Below are 27,748 nucleotides of genomic sequence, written 5' to 3'. Positions count from 1 at the left end.
TCCAGGCTTTGATTATTCTCTGATGGACTACAGACATCCTGTTTGTTTGCTTATTAGGCAGCTTCTTATCTCAGGAAACTCCATCATTTCAGTTGCACAGCTCCAGCAATTAGGCTTCCTGCTTTTCTGGTCTGGCTGGTATTACCTTACCCTGTGTAAAGACCCTGTGTAAAGACCAGAAAAAGGAGGTGTAAGAAAGAAAGCATCACCACTGGGAGCAGTCAGCATTAGGTAAGAACCCTGGTCATACACGTCCTATTCTGAATCCTATCAAGCTGGGGTGTTGAGCAGAACAAAAAGGTGCTAACACAAGACCAGCAACAAAAATTATCAATAATGTTTTAATCATGTATTCCCATTGGTGAGCACACTTAGCAGCAGCAAATATTTATCCAGATGGATGAGTGCAAGAATCAGTTTTGGCCTCAAGCTGTCACTGCTCCTAGCCAGTCACACATGTCACTGGTGGGTCTTGCTGACATGTCATCTTCCTTGCTGAGAGCATCTGGGTGTCTTCAGCTGCTTGACAGCCCTTCCCTCCCCTCACTGGGCTGCTCCCAGTCACTCTTCATGCTGTGCCAAGTACATCAGCCACTGGAGAAGGTCCATCTGCCAGCCTCTCACAGGTGAGCTATTTGGGGCTCTTTTTCTGAAGGTCAGCAGTATTGCCAGGATCTTGCGTGGTTTTCAACAGGCTACAGGGCCCTGACAAAAAGGTTAAACCAGGCACTTGCTGGGCATAGTTTTAATCACCCAATAGGACAGTCCAGAGTCCTGCCTGCCAGTGCTGCTGCTCATGTAGCTGCCATTAAATGTTGTTCAGGCAGTAAAGAGTTTTAATAAATTATTGCTGAGCAAGAAGCATGGATATAGCGCTGTGTCATTGAACAGGACATTTTTTTAACCAATTTCAGTCCTTCTGGGCCACAGTTCAGTTTCTTTGCTTTGAACTCTTGAAGGGGAATCCAGTCTACACTCAGTATTAAGTGCTTTGTTTTCTGAGTCCTTCTGACAGAGCCATGAATACCTTAATTTTTCATACAGAGAGCCTGATCCCATGAATCAAAAGAAGAAGCTACTTCTTAGGCATGGCATGAATCAGCAAGGGAAACTGGCCTTTATGTGCAGGGTCTGAGACCCAAAAAGTGTGACTTCCATATATAGCTTCCATCCTCTTGACAAGTTTCTGTAGTAAGATTAGCTGTAGGTGACATCATTTTAAGGTTAAATCCTGAAGAATTCTGGAACAAGGCAGGTGAAGTTCTATTGTTAAAAATGCAATGAGCTGTTATGGAAGGGCATTTTGAGAATGATGATCCTAATGGCAGCAAAACTGCATCAGGACTAAGGTGTCAGAGCAATTTCAGGGCAAGTTTTGTTCTTGCTTTCCAGTAGGGAAAAAATTCTGCGTTCTGGCAAGTTTCTTCAGGCCCAGAAAACTGGGTGCTTAAAATTCTCTGAGAGGTGTGTAATTATAGATTAAACTACACAGGCACAACATGATTCCTTCAACTGATGCTCCGTGCAGAGGGTAGGGATCAGGGAGCTCTCTCACGTGAGAGCTGTGGGAGGTTGTGAAGGGTGATGACAGAGGTGCCCTAACCAGACCTTCTCCCCAAACCACAGCAGGAACACAGCCTTGGCCTGCAAAGCAGTGGCTTTAAAAGGGGGAGTTACACATCATTTGAGTGGCAGGTTGTTTTACATAGAAGAAACAGAGGGCTCTGGGAAAATTTCAAGTCCCTCACTCTAAACTACATGGGAGAGTCTTCTCAAGGCATCCCTGCTTTGGTGTCTGGCCCATACCTTCCCACATCTTCTGACTCCACCAAGTCAACAGATTGGTTGATTTTGGTCTCTTGCGCAAAATAACAACCTTCTGAGATGGACTTTGACAGTTTCCCAAAGAGAAAGTACACAGCATGGAGAACCAGGAAAAAACATACAGGCTTCTCTGTGGTGTTTAAATGTGGGTTGCGAAATCCTGCTTCCTCAAAAATGCAAAGCAGTAAATGTCAAGCTTTTAGGTGCACCTCAGGTCCTATGGAAGAGTTGTTGCTGCTGGCAAGGAACTTGTGTTGTTTTGTATAGATGATGGATGGATGGTGAAGTTTTTTTCTGAGAAAAAACAGAAGGTCATCCATGCCTGTTGGGGGGTGGTGGGTGAGGTCTCGCTGAGGTAACTCTGAAGTCTGGGAACCTCCTCTCCAGAGGAACAGACTGGCTACTGAAGCTATTGTACACAGAGCAAGTCAGGGGCTGGCAAAACATGATTCTGCTGAGAGAAGGAAAAGTCAGCCATCAAGAAATACTGCTGAAAATGGCAACTGAAAATGGAACATTGCAGGAAAACATGCTGGAGAGCCTGTCGAGATCTAATTCTTCATGTTTTGCCAAAGTCAGACTAACAGCACCTAAGCTATTTTTTGAGGTAATAATTCTAATAATAAGACAGATAATATAGTTGCTCTGTTCAATATATTGTCCTTTTTGAAACAGCTGGTTACTTCCCTGAAAAAAAAATCCTAGCCCTTTCCTGTGGCCAACCAGTGTACCAAAGCCATAAAGCTGAGCATGTACTTTTTCTGTTCGGGAAAATTTAAGCAATCCTCCCTAGGATACCAAGGCACACAGTTGTTGCACCCAATGTTTTCAAATCTGGGCAGCATTCACACTGGTATAATAAAACTTACCTTCTGGGTGAACGGACCACATTCACAGACTGCTTCTTTCCCTTTTTGTTTCGTATATAGGTTGTTAAAGGCTTCTGTTGTAGAAGCCACTGAACCATATATGAATTTTCTTTGAACTTACATTTCTTTCATTATTCACTTCACTCTCTTCAGCTTCTTGGGAATGAGAGCCAGTACAAAGCAGGAAGTCTGTCAGGGAAGTCCAATATCTGAGGGTGTTATGAGATTACAGCCCCAATCTAATAAGGATAGATTAGTTTTGTTTCCAATTTAGCCATGAGCATTTTTGTTTGAACCAGATATTAAATCAGACTTCTAAAATTGTACCTGTACTGAGAGCAGCTGGTCAGCTACACTGATCTCCAGGCTCAGTACTTGCTCCTGCATCTTGAAAGACCACAGCCAAGACGTGGCAGAAACACTGCGAGCTGAACATGTCTCTGGTGTGTTCAGGTACATCACTGAAATGAGCCTGACGCAATTTTGATCCAGCCTCCTGCAAACAGATCTGTGGCTCCTAAACTTGTGCTTTTCATGCAGTTCTGTGGTGGGCCGTTGTATCCTGATCATGGGAAGGGCGGCGGCGCCGGTCGCTTTGGGCATGAGCGCCAGGAGTGACCATGTCCTGCGGGAGCCGTCGGCAGGCAGGATCACGGTTCGACCACTCGCTGGATCACCGGGAGCGGCCGATAAATGTGGGCCCATGTCTAAAGATCGAGGCAAAGGAAGGACTCTTTGTTTGCTTCTCTGAGCCGTCTTTATTCTTTCCCGCACAGGAGCGGTGCTGGGGCTACAGCGCCACGTGGGAATGGCAGCGCTGCATGAGCAAGGCGCGGCTCGAAGGGGTGCTGCAGCAAAAGAGCAGGAAACAACCAAAACCAGCAGCTTTTATTGGGGGGAGGGAGCGGATTCCCTGGAGGAGACCATCTAATGAATCAAGGACTAGATAGGAGGGGTCTGGGGGATACAAATGTAAATATAATACAGATGGAAAAGGGGACGGGAAAGGTGCATACCAATGAGAGAAGGGAAATATAACTGACACCGAAGCTTCTGGATAAATGGGTGTAGCAAATTGTGACAGATAGGCTGCAGGGAAAGGATTTTGGAGAATAGACAGGGAAGAATCTGGAATTATCATAACTGCCACAGGGAAAAGGCGGGAAGACAGGTGATAAACAACTTTAGGGAGAGACTAAACATATAATCTTCAAAACCCCACTGCCACAGTGGACTTGTTTCATTCCTCCTTGACATGCTCTTTACCATGTGAGTCAGTGCAATTTTATAGGGAGAAGGGATGACCAGTAATGGCCACAGCTGCATGATGTTCGGTACTGCAGCTGCCATCCAGCTGAGCAGAGGACAGGGGAGGAAAGAGTTCTCCGGAGAGTGTGAGTCACAGAAGTCAACTTTGTTCAGTTCTGTAATGAGTGATTTTTTTTTTCTTATTTGTAATTAAAATGTCAAATAGACTATTTGATTTGTGCTCAGTCACAGTGCAATTCTCCAGCTTACTGACTTTCATAAGTCTTGCAAGATGCTGCCGTTTTTTCAAATCAAATTACAGTAACAGACTGAAATTCATTTACTGAAATTATTGATTTTCCAAGAGGCAGAAGGTGGCTTCAGCCTTTTGGTAAAGAAGGCTTGGGTAACATGAGTGGCTTTCCTTGTCGTGCTCTTTTTGGGACACAGTCTGGAAGCACCCAGGAGCTACGCATCAACTTGGGTAGTTAAACCCACTGAGCCACTACATACTCATTTTGAAAATGGAGGCAATCATGCAAAATAGAAGTTAACTGCTCTGCTAGAGGTCTCAAATGATTTCATTGCCATTAGCAGCATTGCTAAGCTTAATCAGCTGTGGAGAAGTTAAAGCATAATCTCATTTCAGGCAGAGGAAGAACAGCATTCAGTAGAGTGGTGCCTGTGTGTCAGTGGGTCACAAGCGGGCTCCTGAGAATGGTTAGGTAACACATCAGTGACTGGGATGGAAATAGTGTTGAGGACAAGGGGTCAGACTGGGAAGAGGGCTAGAGGTGATGACTACTAACCTACTCTTTGTCCACAACCAAAACTCCAGTGCAGGTGGCACTTAAGGATGGTTTTCATTACTTGGTCGTCCTTTCTCTGTTTTATGGAAAAAAATGTGTGAGCAGTGTCTTTTTAAATCCCCATTAGCTGAGATATGAAATTTCACTAAAAGAAGCAGCAGCACTGGCTAGTATTGTTTTGGGAGGTGACAGATTCAGCTAGAAACTGAACGTGTATTTTACATGGACAGTGACCCTTATAAATCAACCTAAAATTAGAAGTCTTTGTTAATTTTAGTGGTGGTTGAAACTTTAGTAAGTCATATTGAATGCTGAAAGAAGGAGTTTATGTTAAAACCCATCTTAATTCTCCATCCTTTTCTTCAACTACTTGGCCAGGAGTGCTCTGGAAGGACTCAGTGCATGTTGCCACTCGGAAAACTCCTTCTAGGCTCCTGAGGGCGTGTTCACATTATGCCTTTGAGCACAGAGAGAACCAAAAAGATTCACATTTGCAGTAGCCACATGTTACTCTGCTTATGGTGTGGAAAATAATAGTATGCAGAAATCTCCAAGAAGTTTCCTACTCTCCATTTTGCCTTGTATCATCTGCTGTGTTGTGTTTATCCCACCTGACTGCAGGCTGCTAAGTCTATTGAGATGCCCTGATTCAGGAATGCTTCATTGACACTGTTGAGGCAGGGATGAAGTGAATGAGCTCAGTCATCAGAAGGTGAAATAGAACCTTTATTAGGAAGAAGGTCTGACTTTTATAGTCTGACTCACTAAGCTGAGACCTGATTGGTCTCAAAGTGAAAACCTCTCACACCATTGGTGAACTATGAATAGCACACTCTGGAGAACCATGTCTATATACAACGATTACAGAAAGAGAGATAATAATTGTTTCAATTCTTCTCTCTGAGTTTCCCACAGCTTCTTCGTTTCCCAGGAAAATGCTGCTAGAACTATGTCACTCTCTCTTCAGAGAATATGTGATTATCACACTTCATATCCCACGCTGGGCTCATATAAGGAACACTCAGCTCTGCAGAACCTCCTAGAGATGATCCTGCTCTTCCCAGGAAAGGGTGAGGTGTCCTGCTATGCAAGGCTCTGGGCTAAAGCACCTCAAGAGTCCTAAAATAGGTTCCACTGAGATAGACTTTCTTCTCTGCAGAGTCAGGCTCAACATGAGAGACAACCTCTGTTTTGCTTTTTTGATTTGTACTTCACAAACTTCTAAAGAGACAGGAAATTACAGTTTAGTGGACAATTTAATAGATAATGGATGTGATGGGAGTGATACCTCATTTTCCTGTGGTTGCTTCTGACATGCTGATAATGTGAAAGGTATGCAATGCCTTTCAGCATGCAAACAAAATCATTAACATCTGATGCTTCCAAAATATTCTGTCCAAAAAAAAAAATCTGAGTTATGGTTCTCAGTGTCACTGTAAACTTGGCCTTTTATTGTTGTAAATTATTTTATTTATTTTCTAATAAAGACAGCTCTGCTGCCCTCAAATTGTCACTGCTACTGCATCTAAAGTTAACTTTCACACCTTCAATATTTCTATTTGTTCACATCTTTAATCTTTTCTGTTTGATGTGTTTCCTCAGTGGTGAGGAATTCTAACCAGGGCGCCATGTTGTGCCCTCACCAGGTGGCTGTGTGCCTTCAAGAAGGTCTTTTCATACAATAGTATGGATGAATTTAAATTAGTTGGGGAACACAACCCACTGGAGATAGTCTGCATAGCAAAATGAGCTGTGCAGACCATCTAGGTTTACATCACTTCAGAAGTGAGCATAAACTTTCCAGTTCTGACCAGGTGGTCTGTTGCTTGTCTTATTAACTCCCTCTGTCATGCACCACTCAAAATAAAGCCCCACAAACTGTGTCTGGGAAAAAATCTTTCACAAGCAGACTCCTCTTGCTGGAGTGATTCACAAAAGCTGCTCCAAGTTTCTCAAGCTGCTGCCAAAGTGACCAAGGGATGACATGGCCCTTCTGGGAGGCTTCAGTGGAATCTCATCTATGTAGTCTCACATGAGCAGGTGTTTCCCAGCACTGGCAGTGGGTTATCCTTTCCAAACAAATGTCTTTTTCAAAGCTATGGGTGCCATTACATTTTGTTACACAGTTCTTCATCTACTTTGAAACATTTTCTTACAAAACCTGGAAGATGAGATGTACAAGAAAAAAGCCTTTAGCTGATGTTGTTGGAAACAGTGGGGAATCACAGCTTGTGCTGTATCTAGAAAAAAGAAAGTATCAAAGAAAGCAGGGCTGGTCTCATGTGTGCCTTCCCTTTTATTTTAGAAGTAATGGCTGTGTAGAGTCCTTAATTTTGATGGAAATATCCAGCTGGATTTCACACGCTGGTATTTCATTAGTGGGTAATTGTTGGGTCAATGTGCCTGTTATTGTTTTGTTTTGCTCATTGGTTGCGCATTTGTACTCTGCTTTTTTAGCAACTTGCACTTTGCACAATAAAATGCTCAACAGCTTACCCCAACAGAACATCATTGGTCAGAAATTGCATTAAATGGGAGCAGAGTACCACAGGAACCTGTGGCTGGAATGGCAGAGAAAGTGAGGGAGCTCATTCTCCTGTTTATCCCCAAACATTTGCTCTCTTTCTCTAAAACATGACCTGTAAGTTAGGCCTTCTAATTAGAAAAAGTCATTAGAAAGTTGAAGGACAAAGGCACCTAGGCCTGAGCTGTTCTTGGTTTTCTCCCATAACTGACCTGTCAGTGAACAAAAATTCACTCAGAGCATTAACATCTTTCAGATGGAGAAACTGCTGGTGAGAAGGAAGTGTGTATGCCTCGCCATGCTGCCTCCAGACCCTGGCTGGAACTGGGGCTGGATTGTGTCATACACGGGGTGTAGGTGTGCAGCCTTGAGGAAGGAGGAGTACAAGGAGGAAGCAGAGGAAGAAACCCTCTTCCCTCTTGTCCCCCACATGCAGAAGAGGCAGTGCTGTGAGCAGGAGAGAGCCACCAGAGCTAGGAGTGGGAAGGGGTGACAGAGGAAGCAGGGGGTCACTGAAAAAGCCTAGTGGGTGTACCACTGCCAGTTCAGTGTCCTGTCCCCTGCAAAGCTGCCCCCCCCAGCCCATGCCACCCACTCATCCAACCCCGCATGAGGTGCTGTGGTCAGAGGGGCCTGCTGGCTGTGGAGTCATTACTGCAGGTTTCAAAGAAGTTCAAACCCAAAATATAGTGGTGAAGTGGGAGTTTCTGTACCAAGTGCCAAGCGAACCTGAAAGGTTAGTTTAGTCTTTAATGAAATTCCTGCTTCAAAGTCTTCCTCTCTTTTCCACCGGGGACCTGTGCTTTCTTTAAGCAATGTTTAGAGGACACCAGTCTGCAAGGGTAATCATCCTCGCCTCTGGCAGAAACAGCTCGTGCACTAGCATTTCTAAAAAGTCTCTCTTTGTGAATAATTGAATTTGTCTCTCGAGTTCAAGATTTCTTTTTCTCTGGGACTGACTGTAGCTGCGCTTCCTCCTTAGGTACAGCTTACTATAATTGAGGCAGAAGAAATGTATTGCAGTGGAGGGTTTTGTGAGCATGATGCCTAATAGGGTGATTACAATGGAAATAGTAATTTGTAGCATTTAAAATACTTCCTTCAGTTGTGAACAGATCTGCAGAAAATAAGTAACAGATCTTCCACTGCCATCCTCTACTCCCACCGGAATGGAAAAAAAATTAATGCTGCATGAGGTGTTCCTGTGCAGTGGGCACAGCCCCTCGCTGCAGTGCACTGCCAAGGACACATCCTCGATGTTATTCAGAGCCCATCTGTTCCTGACACCACCTGAACACAGGGAACTATCAACCAGGTCAAATGCTTGTCCAGCCTAAAAGAAAACACATCCACTGACAAGGTGTGTCACTTGCTTGAGCACAGCTTCTTTTCCTCTGAAACCTCCCCAGCCTTGCAGCGATTTCTGGGTGTCCCTTGAATGGCAGGAAAAACCTGCACATCCCAGATCTGAGACAATCATCCCTGTAGCTTCTTCACCAAGGAAAAGCCAAATACAGGTGCATCCTCCTTCCAGCTGCCAACGAGCATCATCCACCACCCCGGATGTGTTTCAGTACTTCCTCACATCCTCGGCATCTGTAACCTGGTGTGTAACATCCAGCTGTGGCTTTTGCAAAGCTGTCTGTAAGTAACTTTAGAGAGGTTAGAGGGGGAAGAAACTCTCATAATAATTTGCTGTGAGCAGGACCTCAAGTCTGGCTCTGGGTAAGAGATGTCTCCCTGCCAGTAGGTGAGATAAGTGGTGTGTCTCAGGATGGGTTTTGCCATCATTTGCAGAGGCAGGGCTATGCTGCTCATGCACATGAATGTCGGCAGCAGGATGAGTGTTTCAGGGCCTGGGCTTAAGGTAGAAACTGGGGCAAAACGCAGCTCTGAATGGAACAAAATTCCATCATGCTGGGAGGTTTCTTTCTTGTCTGTCTTTAATCACCAAGCACAGCAACAGAGCTGGGTGGCTGCATTCAGTCAACACAATGAAACATGGCAGCAGTATATTTTTAGGATGTTATTTTAGTGGGGGAAACAGATTCTAAGGGCAAGATACAGGGATCTAGAAACTCAAACAAGCTGCTCTGGGATTTCTTTGTCTCTTGAATATGCCACACAGCGCTTAGGCTATCGTGTCAATTTGTGATGTGTGTTTCAGATCAATAAAAAAATCTCATTTAAGACAAAATACATTCTCTCATGGTACAAAGCTTACATGACCTGATCAACAGGAGAAGCAAAGGTAACTGCAATTATAAATGAAAATCAAAATTTTGGACTGAAGTCAGATTTTCTTGGACTCTAGTATCTGCAGGTAATCTCTGTGTTCTTTGTGGTCCTTGCTCTGAAGTGGAAACCAGAACAATTCCCTTCTGTGGCTGTCAATAACCATGGCTTGAATATTCTGTTCGTCCTCAGCTTCAGGACTTCTTGATCATCTGGGACAGATCTTTGTCAGATTTCTGAATGACAAGCAGAGATTTCATCCCCAGGGAAAATTCCTTTAGCAGTAACCTGGGCATCCAGTGCATTTCCTACAAGTGCTCTTAGTACATTTCCTCGGGTAGAAAAGCAATGCAACCAAAAAGAAGACTGTGCAGCAGCATTTATTCTCCAAAAGATGTGGAGCCCTGACGTAGCCTGGCCAGCACTACCAGCTCCAGCTGGAGCCTATTTAAATGTGACATCAAAAGTTTGCATATGCACAAATTGGGGATGTGGTATAAATGTTGTTAACACCTGGCAGGTCACCAAATAGGAAAATTACCAGAGTCCTCCTTTTTCAGCTTTTACTTTTTAGCTTGCATTACAGAGGTATGGGGAGCTCCATGGTTAGCAAAAGTTGACATGTCAGGATTCAGCTCAGTCAAGGACTCCCTCCTGAGGGAGGGCACTGCTGGTAGAGAGAGGTCACTGTTTAAGGGACTGTGACCCTTGCTTTCTCTTCCCTGAGGAATGGGCTGTAATAGACTCTGTCACAAAGTCCAAATTTGTTGTCCTTGGGCTCCCGAGGATGGAGCTGTCAGGAGCAACAAGCGTCCTGCCATCCATACTGCTAAACATCCACACTGTGAAGAGCCAGCACATAACATATATCCACACTGTGTATGTGAGGTGTCCTGCCCTGCTCTTTGGCCTGATAAGCAAGAACTCAAACCTGTTTCTTTCTGTAAAGCTGCCAACAGCAGAAAATTTGCATGATTTGCCTGCAATGAGATGCTTTGCTGACAGGTTTGTGCCTAGCTCATGGAAATGCAGTGTGCTTCCAGGACAGCTCAGTAGCATGTACAAGTGACTGGCAATAAATACAGGTGACAGGACTGCCAGGAATCACGCCCCTCCACCTGAGGGTGCTGCCATTACCAAAACTGACTGCTGAAGGACTTTAACCACACCAAGGGACGTTGTCACACAGGATATTGGAATTTATCAAACTGCAGAAAATGATTGGTGTTCTTAGGAAGAAAATGGAAATGGGGGGAAAGTGAATGTAGAAATCCTTATTTCAATCCATATTAGTTTCTGGAGATTGTTTATGATGTTTTGCTGTGTTTTTAAAAGATACTCAGTGTAGAGAGTATAGAAATAGCATATGTGAGACTAGCACATGAAGGAAATTAAGGAAGAAAGAAAATCAGCTTTTTTGTATGCTATCTACTGTTGCAGTGTGTTGTCATGGTGTGCCTCAGTTTCCCTAGTCCCTCCCCTGAAGTTTCCTTCCCCAGGTGGTGTGTCAATCACTGCCTCTCCTTTTCTCCACCCTTGACCCCTGCTGGGCACTGTCTATCAAACCAGAAATTCCAAGGGGAGCATCAAGGGGCAGGTTCAAAGGATGTTCTCCACTCCCTGAGGGGCCATTGCCCACCCAGGTGTCCCTCTCACCTGAGACCCCCTCCCCCCGTGCCTGGCTGGTGCTCCCTGTGTTCCCTCCCCTGCCCCTCTCCCCAGGTAAAAGGACAAGCACAGCACGCGGTGGGAGTTCTGTTGGCATTGCTGCAGGATTCAGTGGCCATGCGGCCCAGAATAAAAACTCTGGATTAAAAACTCTCCACCAGGATCCACTCCTTCCTTCACCATCGCCTTAAAGGTTTCTCCAGCTCAGGGAGGCCTGAGGAGTGACCCTCATCCACAGCAAGCTCCAGCCGTAAGCACTGGAGCTCAGGATGTGCCTGGACTTGACCCCACGTGCTCACAGCTAGCCAGGGCGCCTCTGGGGTGAAAAACACCACAGGTGCCACGATTGGGTCAGCAGCTGAGGCCAGACAGACCAAGGCAGTCCCGTTCGGTAGTATTGGTAAAATCCATTAATCTACCTTATAGTACACAGAGCATACAGAATCATCAGTGTTGGAAGAGACGTTCAAGAAGAATTCCAACAACTAACCTGGCATCACCATAATCACCCCTAAAAACCATATCCCCAAAAATTATATATTCAAACTTAGGTACCTGGCATATTTTTGAGAGTGTGTAAACTGGTAAACTGCTTACTCTGAGTTAATCTGAAAAGACAAAGGAAAAAATAATTGTTTTCAACATGGGCTGAAATGTAGGTAATGTTTTTTTCTCAAAGGTTTCAGAAGATTTACCTATTTTATCAGTCTGGCAGGAAAATTAGGCTTTCGGTTTAATGAAGCATTTCTCTGAAGTCATGCTGAGTGGCTGTGCTGCACATCTGCCTGTCTGCATGGGTCAGGCCACTTCAACTTCTTTTTCTGAGGTAGCACCAAGACAGCTAGATATTCACAGAACTTCATCTAGAGATAGTGCCCAGTGTCACAGCTAAGAGTGTCAGGGGGACACCTTGACTCAGTTTATGATGGTGGGTGATGAGGGGCAGGCTGGGATTAGTGGGTCTCACTAGGGTGAGATGTAGCTACTGGTGATGATTTTCTATTTCTTGACAACTTTCTAATAACCCTAGTTATAATGTGCAGCTAGTAAGGAGTAAATGCCTTGTGCTGAGCAGATTACTTAATTCAATATGCTTAACCTGCTGGAATAATCACTGGGATGAGCTCACTTGAAGTAGGGCGATGTGTGCTCCTCTCAAATGGGCCAAAAGGAAAATAGCTTTCAATGGGAAAATAAAAAACATCGCTCTGTCTCTGTCTTACATACCTGTGTATGCAGAGAGAGAAAGAATTGAAATACTTCAAGGCAAGAGTAAATTGTACAGGTATAACCCCTTTAAACAGATTCCTCCCTTCCTCTTCTCCACCTAGCCCCATGGGCTAATATCTAGAGAAACAAGTTTGTCATTCAAGTAAAACACTCAGAAAAGCTGACTAAGGAGGGCTGCACCTTTGTCAGAGAGGGAATTTAAACCAAAAGCAATCTGAAGAAAACCAAGAAAAAGTATGTTCACAAACCCCCACCCCCACTCCCTAAAATTCTGACCATGATAAATGCAGGAATACTTATTACCAGCTAGGAACAACAATTTTATAGGATACACAATTTTCCAGTTAAGGGAAAAACTGGATGCATTTCACAATGGAAGGATGCATCTCACAACCTGGCATAGGCTCTTTTTTTTTTTTTTTGCTACATCACTGAGGCAAACTGGTTCTTAAAATAAAAATAATTCATACATATATTCATAGAAAATAGAAAATCTCACGTGCAAAGAAAGGAATAGAAACCTCACAACATGCACATGTAAGAAAGAAATAGCAATTAGAAAAATAGGAATTGGAGGGGTTTTTTCCTCTGAGATTAAATCCTCATTGAAGTCACTCAAAGGTGAAAGTGGAGGCCTCTATGCCCTTTGTGGGATCAGACACTTAAATGTCTGGGAGCTACCCTAAGAAATTTCAGCTGGAGCACAGGTATGCACTAATGGACACTATTTGATTTTGAAAAATAAAGTTGACATAAAATGAGATTATTCATATTGAGATGCTAGCAAAAAGTTAAGAACACTTTTGTACAAAATGTTTTAAGTTAAAATAATCTACTGTGCTAGGCTACTAAGAAATAATGCAAATCAAATTATTTCTACATATATAACTTTTTCAACTTAATATAAGTTACTCAAGTGGTTCTTCATAGACATTATTTATATGATCCTTAGACCTAAGGCAGCATGAATATGAGAGAAAAAATGCTGTGTGTCTTTTGCTTGATAGTCTGATTGCTAGATTCCTAATTGCTTTTCCCTTAACTTTTACTGATGCAAAACTTGCAGTGAAATCAGAGAGCATTTCCTATAATAAGCTCCTTGGACTGACAAAAATAGTTTTAGTAATTTTTCTCTCAGAAAAAGGCTGTGAGACTTGTCATTCGGGCTTATTTTTATTTGCCCTCTTACATCATCACATCTTTTAGAATAAAAGATGAGCAGAAGACATGCAGCAATGAAACAGCAGAGATTAATGTTGGCCATGGCAATTGAGTAGCTTTGTTCTCCACACATCTCGTCTCCAAGTGTCCATGTCACCCTTCAGTGTACAGATACCAAATCAGAGCCACCTCTGTGAGGATGTGTCACACTGCCTTTGTGCCTTCTCCCCATCAAGCCAGAGCTGAGGGCACACAGAGTCCCTGCCTGGCTCCTTCTGAGCTGAGGGGAGTGTGGGGCACACTGCAGCCCCACTGAGGATGCTTGAGCCCTGGCAGGGCCCCCCTGGCTCAGGTGCCCCAGAGCCATGTACCACACAGCAGAGCCAGTGCCAAAGCAAGGGAATTGGTACCCAGCTTTTTCAAGGAAAGAAGGTGAGCAGTGGGCACTTGCAGCTGGCAGGGCTGCAGAGCAAATTCCCCAACAAATATATGGGGATGTTATGATACACAGGGAGGATGATAAAATGGAATGTAAATGGGGGGAAACAGGTCTGTACCTAAGGACAAACGCACAACTAATTTTTTTGTGGACCTGGATGTTCTTTTGGAAAGGGGACTTCTTGTGTATGGCTCTATGACAGTGATTGAATATTCATGTCACTGCAACAAGCCCCTCCATAAATACTTCATCTCCTTGAGTTTGTCAGTGCCCTGCATTCAGGGGTTTGGGGACTGACGGACTCTTACTTAGAGGAGGGAGAAAGGAATATAAATCAATTCTACTACAACAGCAGCTAAACCAAGTGGTACAGGCTCCTGCTGAATGCCCCTTCATTTCATCGATCCATTACTCCTTTATATGGCACACTAAGGACTGCCACCTGCTTTATGAAATTAATAGAGGAAGAAAACACACACACCAGAGCAGCTCACATTGACACTGAGACAGACACTGGTTTAGGACATGCAGGAGCTCTTTAATAACACAGAGAACAGCTTTCTCTGCTGAAGCCACAAGGGCAATGGGCAGGGGGGTGGTGCAGGGAATTAGCCAGCAGGGATAGCACATTTGTTCTTGCAAAAAGAACTGGGGAATAACTGTGTCCAGCTTCTGCATTATTTATATTACTTGAAAGATTTTCATTTTCACAGAGGCCCTCAGAGCTCTCATTTCTCTCCAAGAAGTGTGACAGGATCTCCCTGGCCTCTTCCAGACACACATGCATTTGCTTTCCCAGTTTTCTCTCTGCAGTCTGTATTGGTGGAGATTTGCTGGGAAGCCTGTGGTTAAAGTTGTAGGGCCTTTGTAGCTGTCTGTGGCTAAGGCACCAAATCACGTCAAAGATGGATTAGGAAAAGCTTTGTTTAAATATTACTTGCACTGAAGATGATCCTGTTTGTTTTTAAGGCCAGACTGCAGATGTCATTACCCAGATAGAAGTGGTCCATGCTCTGCCAGGTACTGACATGACCCTGGTGTGCTTGTTCCCAAAACCACACAGCACCCACATCACACAGACACAGTGGTCCAAGACTGATGGCAGCCCCTCTACCAAATAGCTGTATGTCACCCCATCTATGGCACCCATTACTTCAAGTTTTCTGAGGCTTCTTACAAATTTTCAGTGTCCTTCAGCACGAGGATGTGCTGCAGTGGGGATGACACAGGGTCCTTGTGTTCCGCCGATCCAGATGTCACATCTGAATGCAATTGGTGGATGCTGCATCTGGAAAATATTACCGTGTCACTTACTGGGCAGTACAAATGCACTTTTGCTAATTACCCATATGGGACAAAGGCCACAAAAATTCAACTTACTGTCAAGACAGAAGGTAAGAGATTGCAAGGTAAGAGATTCTGCTGTTTCCTAATGAGGTGGGGGAAGATATTGGGATAAATGAACACTTCTTGGTTGGTGATGGTGACGATGACTTTTTTGGGATTCACAGTAGTGGCACTGAATGTTGCTTTTACAGTTTCCTATTTACCAGGCACTCTTTAGCTCTTTTATCCAACTAATGATTAAGAAATCTTAATTGTTTGGTGGAATAAAAAGTTCGATAGTAAGGTAAAAAAAGGTGGTGAGGTGGGCAGTTTCTGCATTTTCATTTTGGATAAACATAGTGGAGGAGACTGGATGAACAGCTTAGGATATGGTGGGACTAAGGATGTTGGATCTTCAAATCATGGGCTGCTGCTGCTGTGGGCGTGCAGCACTGGGCACCAGAAAGAGAAAACACCCTTGTCTGATTGAGGCTGAGGGCTGGCATCTGCAGAGCATGCTCGGTGTTAGCTCCATGGAAGGATGAATGTCCCCACTGATACCTTGTGAAGGCTGATCTAGAACAGAGGCTAGACGGAGTTAAAGTAGGTATTTATTAAAAGGCCTCAACAAGGTGCCAAGATACACCTTGGGCAGTACAAGAGCCCAGACAGGGCTGCAGCCAAGATGAACCCAAAATGGTCACAAAATGGATGACCAATCACAAGGTCTCACATTTTTGTAAGTTTTAGTCCATTTGCATATTCAAGTTAATTGTCCAGTTATAGCTTTAGGTTATGAAGTCCCATCCTTCTTGTTTTTCTCTCTTCAGTCCACATTGTTTATGCTTTTGGGCCTGAAACTAGTATTGATTGTCCTTGGTCCCAAGCTAGAAAAGGAATTATTTTGTCTACCTACTCTGTGAAGAGAGTTTACCAAGCCTTAATGTGAAGTTCAGAACTATACACTAAAGCAGCACAGAATCTGAAAAATCTAAAAGTTAAAACTTAAGGAATCACCACCACCAAAAATACACTGGAGCAAAGTGAGGAATTGTGTAGGATAATCACAGGAATGGAGATTTGGCTGCTTCTGTCAGGCAAAAGGAAGCTGGAAAGCAGCATGACTGCTCTTCGGTAAGTAAGCCTCAGGGGGGGAGAGTGTAAACTCCAGGGAGGATATTTAAATTATTCTGGTAAGGGAACAAATTTATATAAATCGGATGAGAATGGATTTGATAACAAATTAAAAAACAGTGGCAGCTGTCAGTGTAGCAATTTTGGGAACAGCTATTTAGTGTCAGCAGTGAGGGCAAAACCCAAACTTCTGTGAAGGTGGAACTTGGCATGGATGTTGAACAAGCCTGTTGTTCTGCACATGGGGAACTGGATTTGATGACCTCAGAAACCTCCTTCTGACCCCGGTTTCTGCTAACAACTCAAGAAGGATTAAAGTAAACAGCAAACCTGGCACTGTTTCAGTTCAGAGCAGCAAGGCCAATGTGCTCACTCTGCTTGGGCCCAAGGCTGTAGACACAGCACACATTCAAGAGTTAGAAGTAGGGTGAGTGCAGGTTATTTTAGGGGTATTTTGATGTGCTCCCACTGTCCTTTTACCTACATCACGAGGCCAGACTGGTAGTCCCCACGCTGGACCATGTTGCTCCTGTAGCAAGAGGAGGTCATACTCAGGGATGTTTAACAAGACTCATACTCGGGGATGTTTAACACTGATGGCCCCTGCATGGCAGTGGCTCCAAGAATTTTGGGCTGTTATCCTGGAGACATATCTGGGGCAACTGTGCGGCACCTGCCTGCCCTGATGAACTCACAGAGGCAAATGAGAGCCAGGACCTCTGCCCAGGTCACAGAGGATGGGTGTGTTTAAACAGTGCACGCCAAATAATTGTGCCAAAGCTGAAGCTGCCACTCTGGCTGCTGTATGGGTGTGTGTTGTGGTAGGCTACCCTTTTGGAATTTGCTTGTGCTCCACAGGGCAGAGGGATCAAAGGGAGCACAGTGAGGTGCAAACCATGCTGGTAGCCCTGTGAAACCCTCCCATGCTTCTGTTCTTCATGCAAAGTTTCTCTGTCTCTTTCTTAGTACAGTAACTGAGCTAATCAGGCATTGCTTCTCTTCTTCTGCTCTTCATTGAAACAGATGGGTTCAATGCTGTTATTGCTGTCTACAGTCTGGGCAGCCCTTGTTCATATCAGCATCATTCTGGCTTTTTTCAGTAACTACAAGAGGTAGCAAGCTGTGCTATTGATGACTGCTTGCTAGAGAGAACTAAAAAATTGAGTTTGCCGCCTTTTGCAGGTTTGTGTTTTAAGGTAACCCGATCTTTTGCAATAAACCACTCTGACTCAAAAGAAGGCAAAAAACCTTAATCCAGCCTATGAGTGAGTGGGATGGATAGAGGTGACAGTCTATGATGAAGTACAGTTTTTCTTTACATCAAAGTGAAGTGAATCCAGATGCAGTCAACTTGTAAAAAGCTCACAGAGCAGCAGGCCTTCATAGGACAGACAGACACAAAGGACTCTAGCCAACAGGCTGTTAATGGAGATTGGAGTCAGAGATGGGAGGGGATGCAAGCAGCTGGGACATGTGACTGTGAGAGTAGGCAGAAGCTGTTCCCAGACTGAACTCTGGGTTGACTGCTCATCTCCACGCTTGCTGTACTGTGCACAGCACTTTTGCATGGTGGTTTGTCACAGCAAAATCTTCTGTACAGTTTTGTTCCTGGAGAAACTATAGATTTACTATAGATTTACTTGCTTTGTCCTTTCATTATCCTCTCTGCACTACCCAGCCCTGTTAGGGCTTCTGTGCTCTCTGTCCTGCTGCAAGAGCTGGCTCCCCAGGTCCCTGTCACTCTCAGGGACAGTGGAGGGAAGCTGCTTCTGCTGCTGGGTCTCCCGGGCACAGCTCAGGGCACTGCCTTTCTTCACATCTTTGTGGCACAGGCTGATGCTGGCACTATTGCTCTGTGTTTGGGTGCCAGGTACAAAGGAAGTTTCAATCACCACAAAGTCCCCACTGACAAATAACATGGCAGTCTGGGACAGCTGGATATTCTCACTCCCCTCAAGATAAGAAATAAATTAAATACATACCTCTTCTATCTCTACATGCAAGCCAGAGCTACCAGGGGAGCAGAGCTGAGGAGTTTCCCTGTGTTGTGTGCTGATGCCTTGCCTCCAAGGAAGGCAGATCTGAGGGCAAGGGAGGATGGCAGGATGTGCCACATGCCTGCCTGCCCTGTGGCCAAGGGTCAGAGAGGTCTGTGCTGACCATGGCACTCAGAGCATCTCCCCCCCCATCACCACTGCTCTTCCTGCTTAAATACACACGTGAACAATCACAGACCCAACATCTGGATCACAGCAGGGCACTGTTCACTGCAGCACTCTGGCCAGCCTCCACAGCTGGATGGAGCCCTGGATTGAGAATGGGTAGGGTAGGAGGTGGTGAAATGGCTTTTGAAATGGATAAGAAAGGAAAGAGTGACAAGTTTTGTGGTAGTGGGCAGGTTGGAGAATAACAAAAGGAGCACTTACACTGAAAAACAGAGTTAGTCTTAACCTAACTGACATGCTGAATAAGTTGCTTAGTGAAAAGAAGGTCTCTGAAGATATCTTCAGAGAAAAGGAAATAGAGGTGCACAAAATTGATGTGAAGGTTTATTGCCACAGAAAAAAAGAATTGTAGATAAAAATTGTAGCTTCCAATTATTCTCAGCTCCTAAAGGAGACATTGTGATCCTGCAGTTAAGAAAAGCTTTTTTAAGAATTGCCAAAAAGTTCTGGTAATGCTGTGAATTGAGTCATGAAACTGTAACTAGAATCAGATGCAGGGCTTTCACTTAAAAAATGTGTCTAGGGGTAATGGTTGAAAATTACAGTTCCCTTCTAAACCAAAAAGTGCCCGTTCCTTGAATAGAAGACTAGTCAGCATTGGTTGTCAAAGCACAATGAACATCATGTTTCTAATTTTCCTTCTTCTGTTTTGTTGTTGTTGTTCCAATGATAAAAGAGGAAAGGCACTACCTGAAGAAAGTGTGGTTAAAGCAGACTTTAGAAATTCCATGCCTTGAGGATGAGACCTCAGAAAATTTGTCCACTTATCCTTTGAAATGGTTAGTGGTAAGTATTTTTCATCTGAGATATAAAGTTCAGAAAGAACTACAGGGTATTTTTGTAGATTGAAATGAAAATGTTCTACTCCAGTGTGTCCTGTCTGCAGAATCTGCTAAAAAACTTATCAGTCATATTGGACTATGATAATAAAGGGGAAAAGTATAACCATAGATACATTGCAAATAATAGCTGTTAAAGAAGCAAAGAGGAAAATTTCCATCTTAATTGCTTTGACTTTTTCAGGAGCACATACAGAGCAGGTCTAGGGAAAGTGGCTAATATAACAAAACTAAAATATTTATTGTATTGGATTTCCAGTGAGTTTTTCTGTAGTGAAGCTTTAGTATCTGAAAAAGACATGGTTACTGTGTAGGACAGTGAGATATCAGGCTGCTTTGACACAGAAAAGAAAGGTACTGGCTAATGTATTTGGTTTTGTGAACCTCTGTGTCACAGATGCTGCTGAAGACATGCAAACCCAGTTATCAAGCCAACCACATGAAAAACTGGTTTTAAGCAATTTTCTGTCAGATACAAAGCTTGCTGTATTTTTGTACATTGTCTCACTTTCTGGATAAATATTTATATGTATGTTTTAATGCAACATTTTAGCATTCATTTCAGTGTGTAGAGACAAGTATCAGTGAGCAGTGTCCTTGAGCTTTTCCTGTTCATTTATATATGTTGTCACTGAGAAGCTGTAACTGTTGAGGATTTCCTTAAAGGTGATTTTCATATAGTGTAGGTTTTTAAACCTTCTGTCCTGGTTCATTATCTATTTAGATCTCCCTTCTGCAGGTCATTCTTAAAATTTTAAATCATTTTGTAGGGATTTAAACTTTACTTACTTTTACTGCATCAGTTTTGCTGGTTCACTCTACAAAGTAGCAGAGGAAAGGAGAAAAAACCCCCAAAGATCAGCACAATTATATATGTGGGTTGCCAGGCATCGTACAGAGTAAAACTTGCAAATATTTACTGAGGCACAGATGTCCAGGGCATGCTGGCTGTACTTATAACCAAGGGCGGCTGCCACACAGACAATAAGAGAGATAGATAAATTTTAGTTATTATTATCAGGGTTTTCTACTTAAAATTCTAAAAGAGCAAAGTTTTCCTTGAAATTTCAGTTGCATTTAATATGTATGGGATGTTCAGCATAACTTAAAGACTGGTACAGTGAGAAAGCACCTGTGTTGCTCTCTCTGCAGGATACAGAGATCAGAACTCACAAAACACAGCTATTTATTCCATATTTTATTGTCAAGATGACGACTGCTCTTGGTATTGAAGTTCTGAGAGAATATATTTGGGAAAAAAAAACCCAGATGTTGCAAATGTCCACTTGCTGCTACACAATGTGCAAGGGAAGCTCTTCATAGTGGGAATAGAGCTTGCTTACAAAAACATTTCTCTCTGTGTGTGTCCGAACTTCACAATTTTGTTGGTTTTTCTGTACACAGGATGAAAATGGGAGGAAAGAGGAAATTGTGACCAAGGAGCTCTCCTGTCCTGCTGTGTACAGGAACAGCAGGATGCCGTATGGGCAAGCAGTCCTCCTGGGTTTGAGCAATGCCCTAAAGATTTTCCCCACCAAAATTACTGATGATGGCAGAATCTTTTCCTGCCACATGCTGTACCACCCAGAGAGAGTCCAGAAGAGAAGCACCACTGTGAGAGCATTTGGTAAGGGGCTTATGCCAACTGCCTTGCACTTGGAAAGGTGACACTCCTGCCTGGTTCTGAATACTGAGTTTTCTTTAAATGTAAACATATTCACCTTGTCATTTTTTTCAGCTGCAATGACATAAAATATTAGTAAATGGTAGTGAACCCTGGAGTTCTTAGAAGAATTTTAGTCCCTTCAGTTTCTGGCAAGAAAAAATAGTAGGTTCATATATGCACACTGTGATGCACATGGCAATAATCTACCCTGATGTATAGGCTTATGTTGGGATTCTGTGGGTTACAGGGAAGCACACTGGTCATCAAGATCTCCATGTCCCAATAACCATGCTGTCTGTGGTCAGGAAATCATGGCCATAATTTAGTAAGCAGTTTGGGACTACAATTGTAGCAAAATCACATCCTCAAACGCATGTGACATTCAACTGCTGCCAAAATGAGGAAATGAGGGTCCCGGTGGGGGTCTCAAATTGGCCAGGAGTGGCAGAGCCTGTGTACTGCAAACATGTGGGCTGGCATTTGATTTTGTAAGCCTTTCCCATTTTTAGTTACTTGCCTTGTTCCATTTCAAGTGGCTTATCACTAACTGAATCAGAAAATTGCTACCCACTTGAAAACCAGGCTTTATTTTCTCTTTAGATATCAGTTGGTCAGGAAAACATATTTCCAAAGCTTTGAAAGTAAATGAGTGTTAAACACTGGGCCTGTGTTTAGGCCCTTGACTGTAGCTGATTGTCCAAGGAAGCCCACAGCTTGAGGATGGCATGGCCATTCAGGGCTGATGCTCTGAATTCAAAGAAAAGTTTAACAGGGAGCAGCTGAAAAAAAGCAAAATGTGTCTGAGGGCTGTTGGTCACTGAGGTAAAAGAAATAAAAATAGACGTTAATGATCTGAAACCTCCTCTTGCGTTTGCATGATTCAGACACTTTTTGAAATCAACATGTCTGAAATAGCAACAGTGTTACCTGGGTAATCATTAAAGGACACTAATATACTTGAACTCTCTCTTCCATCACTGCTGATGCTCTTGCCTCGATTTGTGTATCTCTTACTAAGAGGTTGCTTTTTTTAGCTTTTTCTCTGAATTACTGAGAGATACGTGCTTAGCTATGCAAGAACCCACATCAAAATATCAGTACAGGAGGGTAGAGAGGCAAACTGGAGAAAGCAGCTGTGGCCCTTGGTGGTGAACAGTCTGCATTTCCCCGTAGGTGCTGGCTGGCTTTGGACCAGGGTGCTGTGCCACCAGCCTCTCTCGCAGGGGTCTCAAGGGCAGAGCTGGCTCCCTGAGAGCCTTGAGGTTTGCAGTGGGTACTGAGGAAAAAAGTCTCTTAGACCTCAGATAAGTAAAGTCCACCACTCGGAGGAAATGTGCTCCTAGCCCTTTCATGTCTGAATTTTGCAGGTGAAATAACTATTTTGCATCTTGTCTCACACTTTCCTGTTACCATTTGCTGAAGTCACGCCACTTTTGATTGCACCCTCCCAGACTATCTCCATGTACTCCCTTGTGCCCCGAGCCAGCCCATATCCCTGCACAGCACTGGCAGAGACACTGCCCAAGATAATCCAAGCATTCTCTAGGTGACATCTGGGGACAAAGAGCTCTTTCAGATGGCAGCACCTCTCTTGTTCCTTGTTCCGAATATTCATAAAGAAATGAATATTTGTATTCTGGCAGTTAGATCCAGCCTCAAATGGGTGGGACAGAACCTGAAGATAGTATATGCATACAAGTCAACAGCAGATATAATGTTGATTATATCTGTCTTTCTGGCCATTAGCAAGGGCACAGCTAGGGAAAAAGCCCAGTGGAAACCTGTGGAGGTTTTCCCATCTTGGCAAGCCAGCATCACCCCTGTCACCCGAACACTCATGCAATTGAACCCCTCAGTCTGGGTGGCTTAAAAGTAGGGCAGGGAGGGCAGGCAGCTATCGCAGCACAGAGCTGAAAGGGACAGGAGGCTGAGAAGGTGCCTGTGGGAAACTCCTCATGCAGGATCCCTCTGGAAAATACTTCAGGCAGGGCTAAACACAGCAGAAGCAGGCCAAGTCTGAGGAGTGCCAAATGGTTTTCCCTCACAGCTGCTTGAGGTGGCCGAAAGGGGCTGAGAATTGGACTGGAGAGAATGGAGAAGGCATGAAAAGATCTCTCAAGGAAATTGAGAGTCTTGGTATGTTGGGTAAAAACAGACATTCAATCAAGATAGCTTTTTTTAAGAGGGTACTTTTGGATTGAAATACTTTTAAATATTTCTCTTCTAGAATAGAGTTCTTTTAGATACAAGATACTGTGAAAAGGTATGGCCTTTTTATGTCCAACTTTGCCAAATATTGATTTCTCCTTTTTGGTGTAGGAGTGTGCCTCCTGTTGACAGAGTGACAAAACTATGCTTTGTCTCCCTAAAAAGGAAAGAAGCCCAGAAGTTTCTCTTATGGATTAGGTAAAAAGCCACCTCATAGGACCTCAGGGACTTCACCTCAAACTTAAGGGCAGCTAATTGGATAGATGCCAAAAAGTCCTAATTTGACAAATTTTCTGACTAATTGGGTAGAAAAAGAAGAGAACAAAGGAACTAGGGGCTTTTGTGAAGTGTTTTTACCAGGAGCAGATCTGTTGCACCTGGCTCAGTTTTTTCTGTTTGTTATTTTGCCTTTTATTAAACCTTTTTGTTTCCAACACTGCAACAGAAGACATCCTGCTTATTTTATGCCTCCAAAGGTAGCTGAGCTATCTTGGGTGTTTTATATTCCTCCGAGAGCTTATAAGACCTGGTTTGAGGAAGAAAATATAGTATTTTGTAAGAGTAAAAGCTTAACAGCAGAAACTACTGAACTAAATATTGAATTTCTGCTAGATCCAAAACGTTGGTAAATATCCTAGCAAGACAAATTAATGTCAAAGTGTTAACAGGGGCTGAGATGTTAATTGGAAAAGATCTATTAGACCATTCAGAGCTCTGCATGAAAGCTGCCTGCCAGAACAGCTACCCAGCAAACACATCTGAGAAAGCAGAGGACAGCGCTCAATACAGGTGTGGCAAAGCATACCCATTCTCATGAAAAAGACAAAAGGAAGAGAATGCACTAGACCAGACATCATTTAGCCTCCCAGCCAACTTCTGCAGCAATTAGAGGATCCAGTTTACCAGACTTTTCCCTACATCTGAAAAAGTCTCTCTGTCTTCTGCCAGCTCCACTACCATCTGTACAGTTTTAGCAAAGAAGAAGGAATGAAATCTTAGGACACTCATTTCCTGATAGGAAGAATCTATAACCCCTGCCCCACCCTCCAAAAAAGCAGAAAAATTCAAAACCCAGAAGAGATTTAAAAAAACAGGAAATTCCACTAAAAAAAATTACCATAAGTCCAGAAAACCAGAAGGCCATGATAACTAAATGTAAGTCATGCCCAGGCAGAATCCATCAGTAACATCAGGCAGAAAAATGGAAATTTAAAATAAAGTCAGGAGAGTCCTTGGTGGATTAGCTATTTAAAAGAGGGAAACTTAGATAGTTCACCTCAGGGGGGATTGTAATTAACTGAGGTAGTCCTATACCAATTAACAGGGAAAGAAAAATAGAAAATTATTTTAATGGTAGAGATTAAAGTGAAGTTTAGGTTGGAAAGATAAAGAATTTTGGTCCTCCTAAGTAATTCAGGGAGAGCACTTGTTTCCAGTCCAGTTTCAGGTCTCAGAAAGGGCCAGAAGCCAAATTTATCTGAAGCTTTTGAGATTTGTTATACATTAACACAGTTTCAATAGTCCTTACTTAACAAGTCAGCCAATGTTGCTCCAAACCAGGCATCCCAATGGCTAATTTGGAAATGCAGTTTAGAGAGGCTTAGGGTACCTGATAGCTTTAATTTATACAATCAGCTGTGCTCAGAACCAAAATGCTGCAAAAACCAGAAGAAAACAGTTTTTTTTTTCATGTGGATGAAAACAGTTTTTTGTTTCATGTGGATTCATCAATGCCCTGCTGCTCTGCTGTGAGGGCGAGCTCTGGGCTTCCTGGCAAGGCAAGAAGCATCTGTGGGGACACTGTCACACGTCTGTCCAGGCAACAGCATCTGGGTAGCTGACATCCAAAATCAATCAACATTTGGGGGATGACTAAAGCCTTTGGAGATACCTTTGGCAAGCACACAGAGGAAGCAGGAACAGGGGTATGTGGGATTTCATGGGGCCCGGGAAGGGTGGCTCTGCTGCTGGAGCTGTGACTGCAGGATGGTTTCAGTTTGTTTCCCCAGCAAAGCCACCCAAATCTAGTTGAGGTAGGCAGTGAAATGTATCCTGGATCCTGTGGCAATAGCTGGTGATATAGTCTTGTAAACCACTTCACTGACCTCAAATTGCAGCTGTAAACACTTTTATCTTGCTTGATGTGTGGCTGGAGGTAGGATTTAATTTCCACTCTTCTTACAATAGAAGGCTGTTAAGTGTTATTAGAAGCTGTTACTGTGATCTGCAGTGTCCATTTCACTAATACATTTATGTTTGCTTTCCAGCTTACCCTGAGATCTTCATTAGCCTGGAGGAGGGATCGGCCAGCATCTCACAGGAGGTGTGCAATTTTGGAGCAAAGAGTGATGCCTGTGACTGCCACCATGCCAGGCCAGGCAAGCTGAGCTGAATCAGGCATAGGAGGCTGTCCTGGGTTGACTATATGATGCTTTTATCTCCAATCGTCTTGTTCTGTTTATACTGAATAATAAGTTTTACACCTTTAAGACTTTAAGTTTTACACCTTTAAGAGAGTCTTAAAGCTGCAAGTAAATCTCAAATCAAGAAGGTTTTCCTTGGAAACAGAGCTTGTGGGCAGGCAGAACTTTGTACTATCCATAACCACCCACTCCACACAATCCATGAGTCAGTTGGTTTTGCAAACTGGTATAATTTTCCTGGTGACCTGTTTCTGGGTGTGGTGTTGGATATTGCAGGCTTTTGTCTGCACTGTCCTGTTGAACAGAGCACGGGATGCCTGCTATCACAGGACTGGGAAATAGAAACTCCCTCAAGAGCCTCTGTCTGTTCTTCATCTCCAAACAAACGCTGACTTCTTTACTTCTCTTTTCTGCCTTTTTTTGCAGGGCTTAAATCTAGTGAGGATATCAGATTTCTATTTCTTCATAGGAAGAATTGATAAAATATTATGATATAAAAGCGCCTGAAAAATAAGAGAATAATGAAGAGGAAAATAGGAGAAAGCAATTACACTACAAGCTCAGGTGCTATTTACCATGGCAGGGAAAGAGTTTCAGCTGGATAGTTTCAGTCTTCATACTGAATGATTGACTTCTGCTGGCTTCAATACATCAAGCTTTCTTCCAACTTAATGTGGGAACCACTTTCTTTGAATGAGGGAGCAAGAGAGGTTTGTGCTGCATGAGTAGCACACGCTCTTTTCTTCTCTTGAAATGAACAAGGCCATTTCTCTTATAACAGTGTTTAGTACTTAACAGCATCATAACCTGCTAAATAAACATACTTGGGAATGTCTGGGCAGCATGAGGATGAGACCTCTCACCCTGATAGTGTCCAACCCTTCACCTAGCCTTGACTTTGAGGTCCTGCCCATCTATTGTTTGCTGAGAAATTAAACAGAGCACAAACACAGATCTTTGGAACAATTGGCATATAACCAGGACTACTGCATCTAAAGTATCTACTTGTGATTTCTGGAAATGGCATATTCTGTCTGCTACAAAGGCATCCTCTTTCTTATATTCAACATATCATTGGGCAAGGCAGTCTTTTTCATAGGAATTGTCTCTTTAGCTGCCTAATGAAGAAAGATTTACATGGCAATCAGAAGGTGTCTTATTCTCATCACACACACTGTGCCCATTACCAGTTCCAGTGTTTTTCCATGTGAGTGTTTGTCACTGGGAGCAGGAGAGTGGGCACAGGAGAGTGGGGGTCACTCTACATCTCTCCAGCCACAGCACAGGACTGGAGGGAGTTGGAGTCCTGACACCCAGGGCAACAGGGCTGTCCCTGGGCTCTCATTCAACAGTGTCTGCAATCAGAAAAATGAGGGCAGGGGGCAAGAAACACAATAAGGAGAAAGCAAGTGCTTCCGTCCAGAGCAGGATTGGGAGTAAGCAAGCACTGTCCATCCAGGAGTTTGGAAGCTGGCAGCCAGAAGGGAAATGTCAGAGGCTCACCTACATACATATATATCTCTCTGTGTGTGTGTATATATGTAACATAACAACTGCCTAGATTAACACTGATCTATACAGTGGGACCCATAAGACACGTCAGAAATTCTCATGTGTGTCTGTTTCCCTTCCCAGAAAATGAAACAAGGAATATTTCATCTGAAGAAATATTTGTTTCCTTCGGTAGGTTTTTCTTAGATAGGACACATCTAAAATGTTAAGAACACCAAACACATGTATTCTCTTGTTATTTAAAATACTGAAGAAATGCCAATAGTATAAAAGCTTTTTTGTACAAGTTCATCACACAGTTTGAACTCTCTGGCAGGTTTTTTGGCTGAAATATTTGCTCAAGCCTCTGAATGAGCTAAGAAACTTCTGCACAAGCAGAAGACACTTATTTGTTTAACCAGAATCTTG

The 27,748-nt window shown here is 43.4% G+C and overlaps 1 protein-coding gene across 1 annotated transcript in view; it reads left to right on the top strand.

Moving 5' to 3' along the window:
- The first annotated feature begins 3,993 nt into the window (after positions 1-3,993).
- Positions 3,994-27,748, top strand: part of CD96 (CD96 molecule) — a 36,634-nt gene continuing 12,879 nt past the window's right edge. The window contains 9 exon segments of the mRNA XM_064411239.1: positions 3,994-4,087; positions 14,977-15,120; positions 15,123-15,401; positions 19,369-19,478; positions 20,936-21,158; positions 25,673-25,783; positions 25,896-25,936; positions 27,390-27,442; positions 27,444-27,511. Coding sequence (XP_064267309.1) covers positions 3,994-4,087; positions 14,977-15,120; positions 15,123-15,401; positions 19,369-19,478; positions 20,936-21,158; positions 25,673-25,783; positions 25,896-25,936; positions 27,390-27,442; positions 27,444-27,511 — 1,123 coding nt within the window.

This window comes from Passer domesticus, chromosome 2 (genome assembly GCF_036417665.1).
Source record: "Passer domesticus isolate bPasDom1 chromosome 2, bPasDom1.hap1, whole genome shotgun sequence".
NCBI lineage: Eukaryota > Metazoa > Chordata > Aves > Passeriformes > Passeridae > Passer > Passer domesticus.
This window is presented reverse-complemented; position numbering and strand designations above follow the sequence as displayed.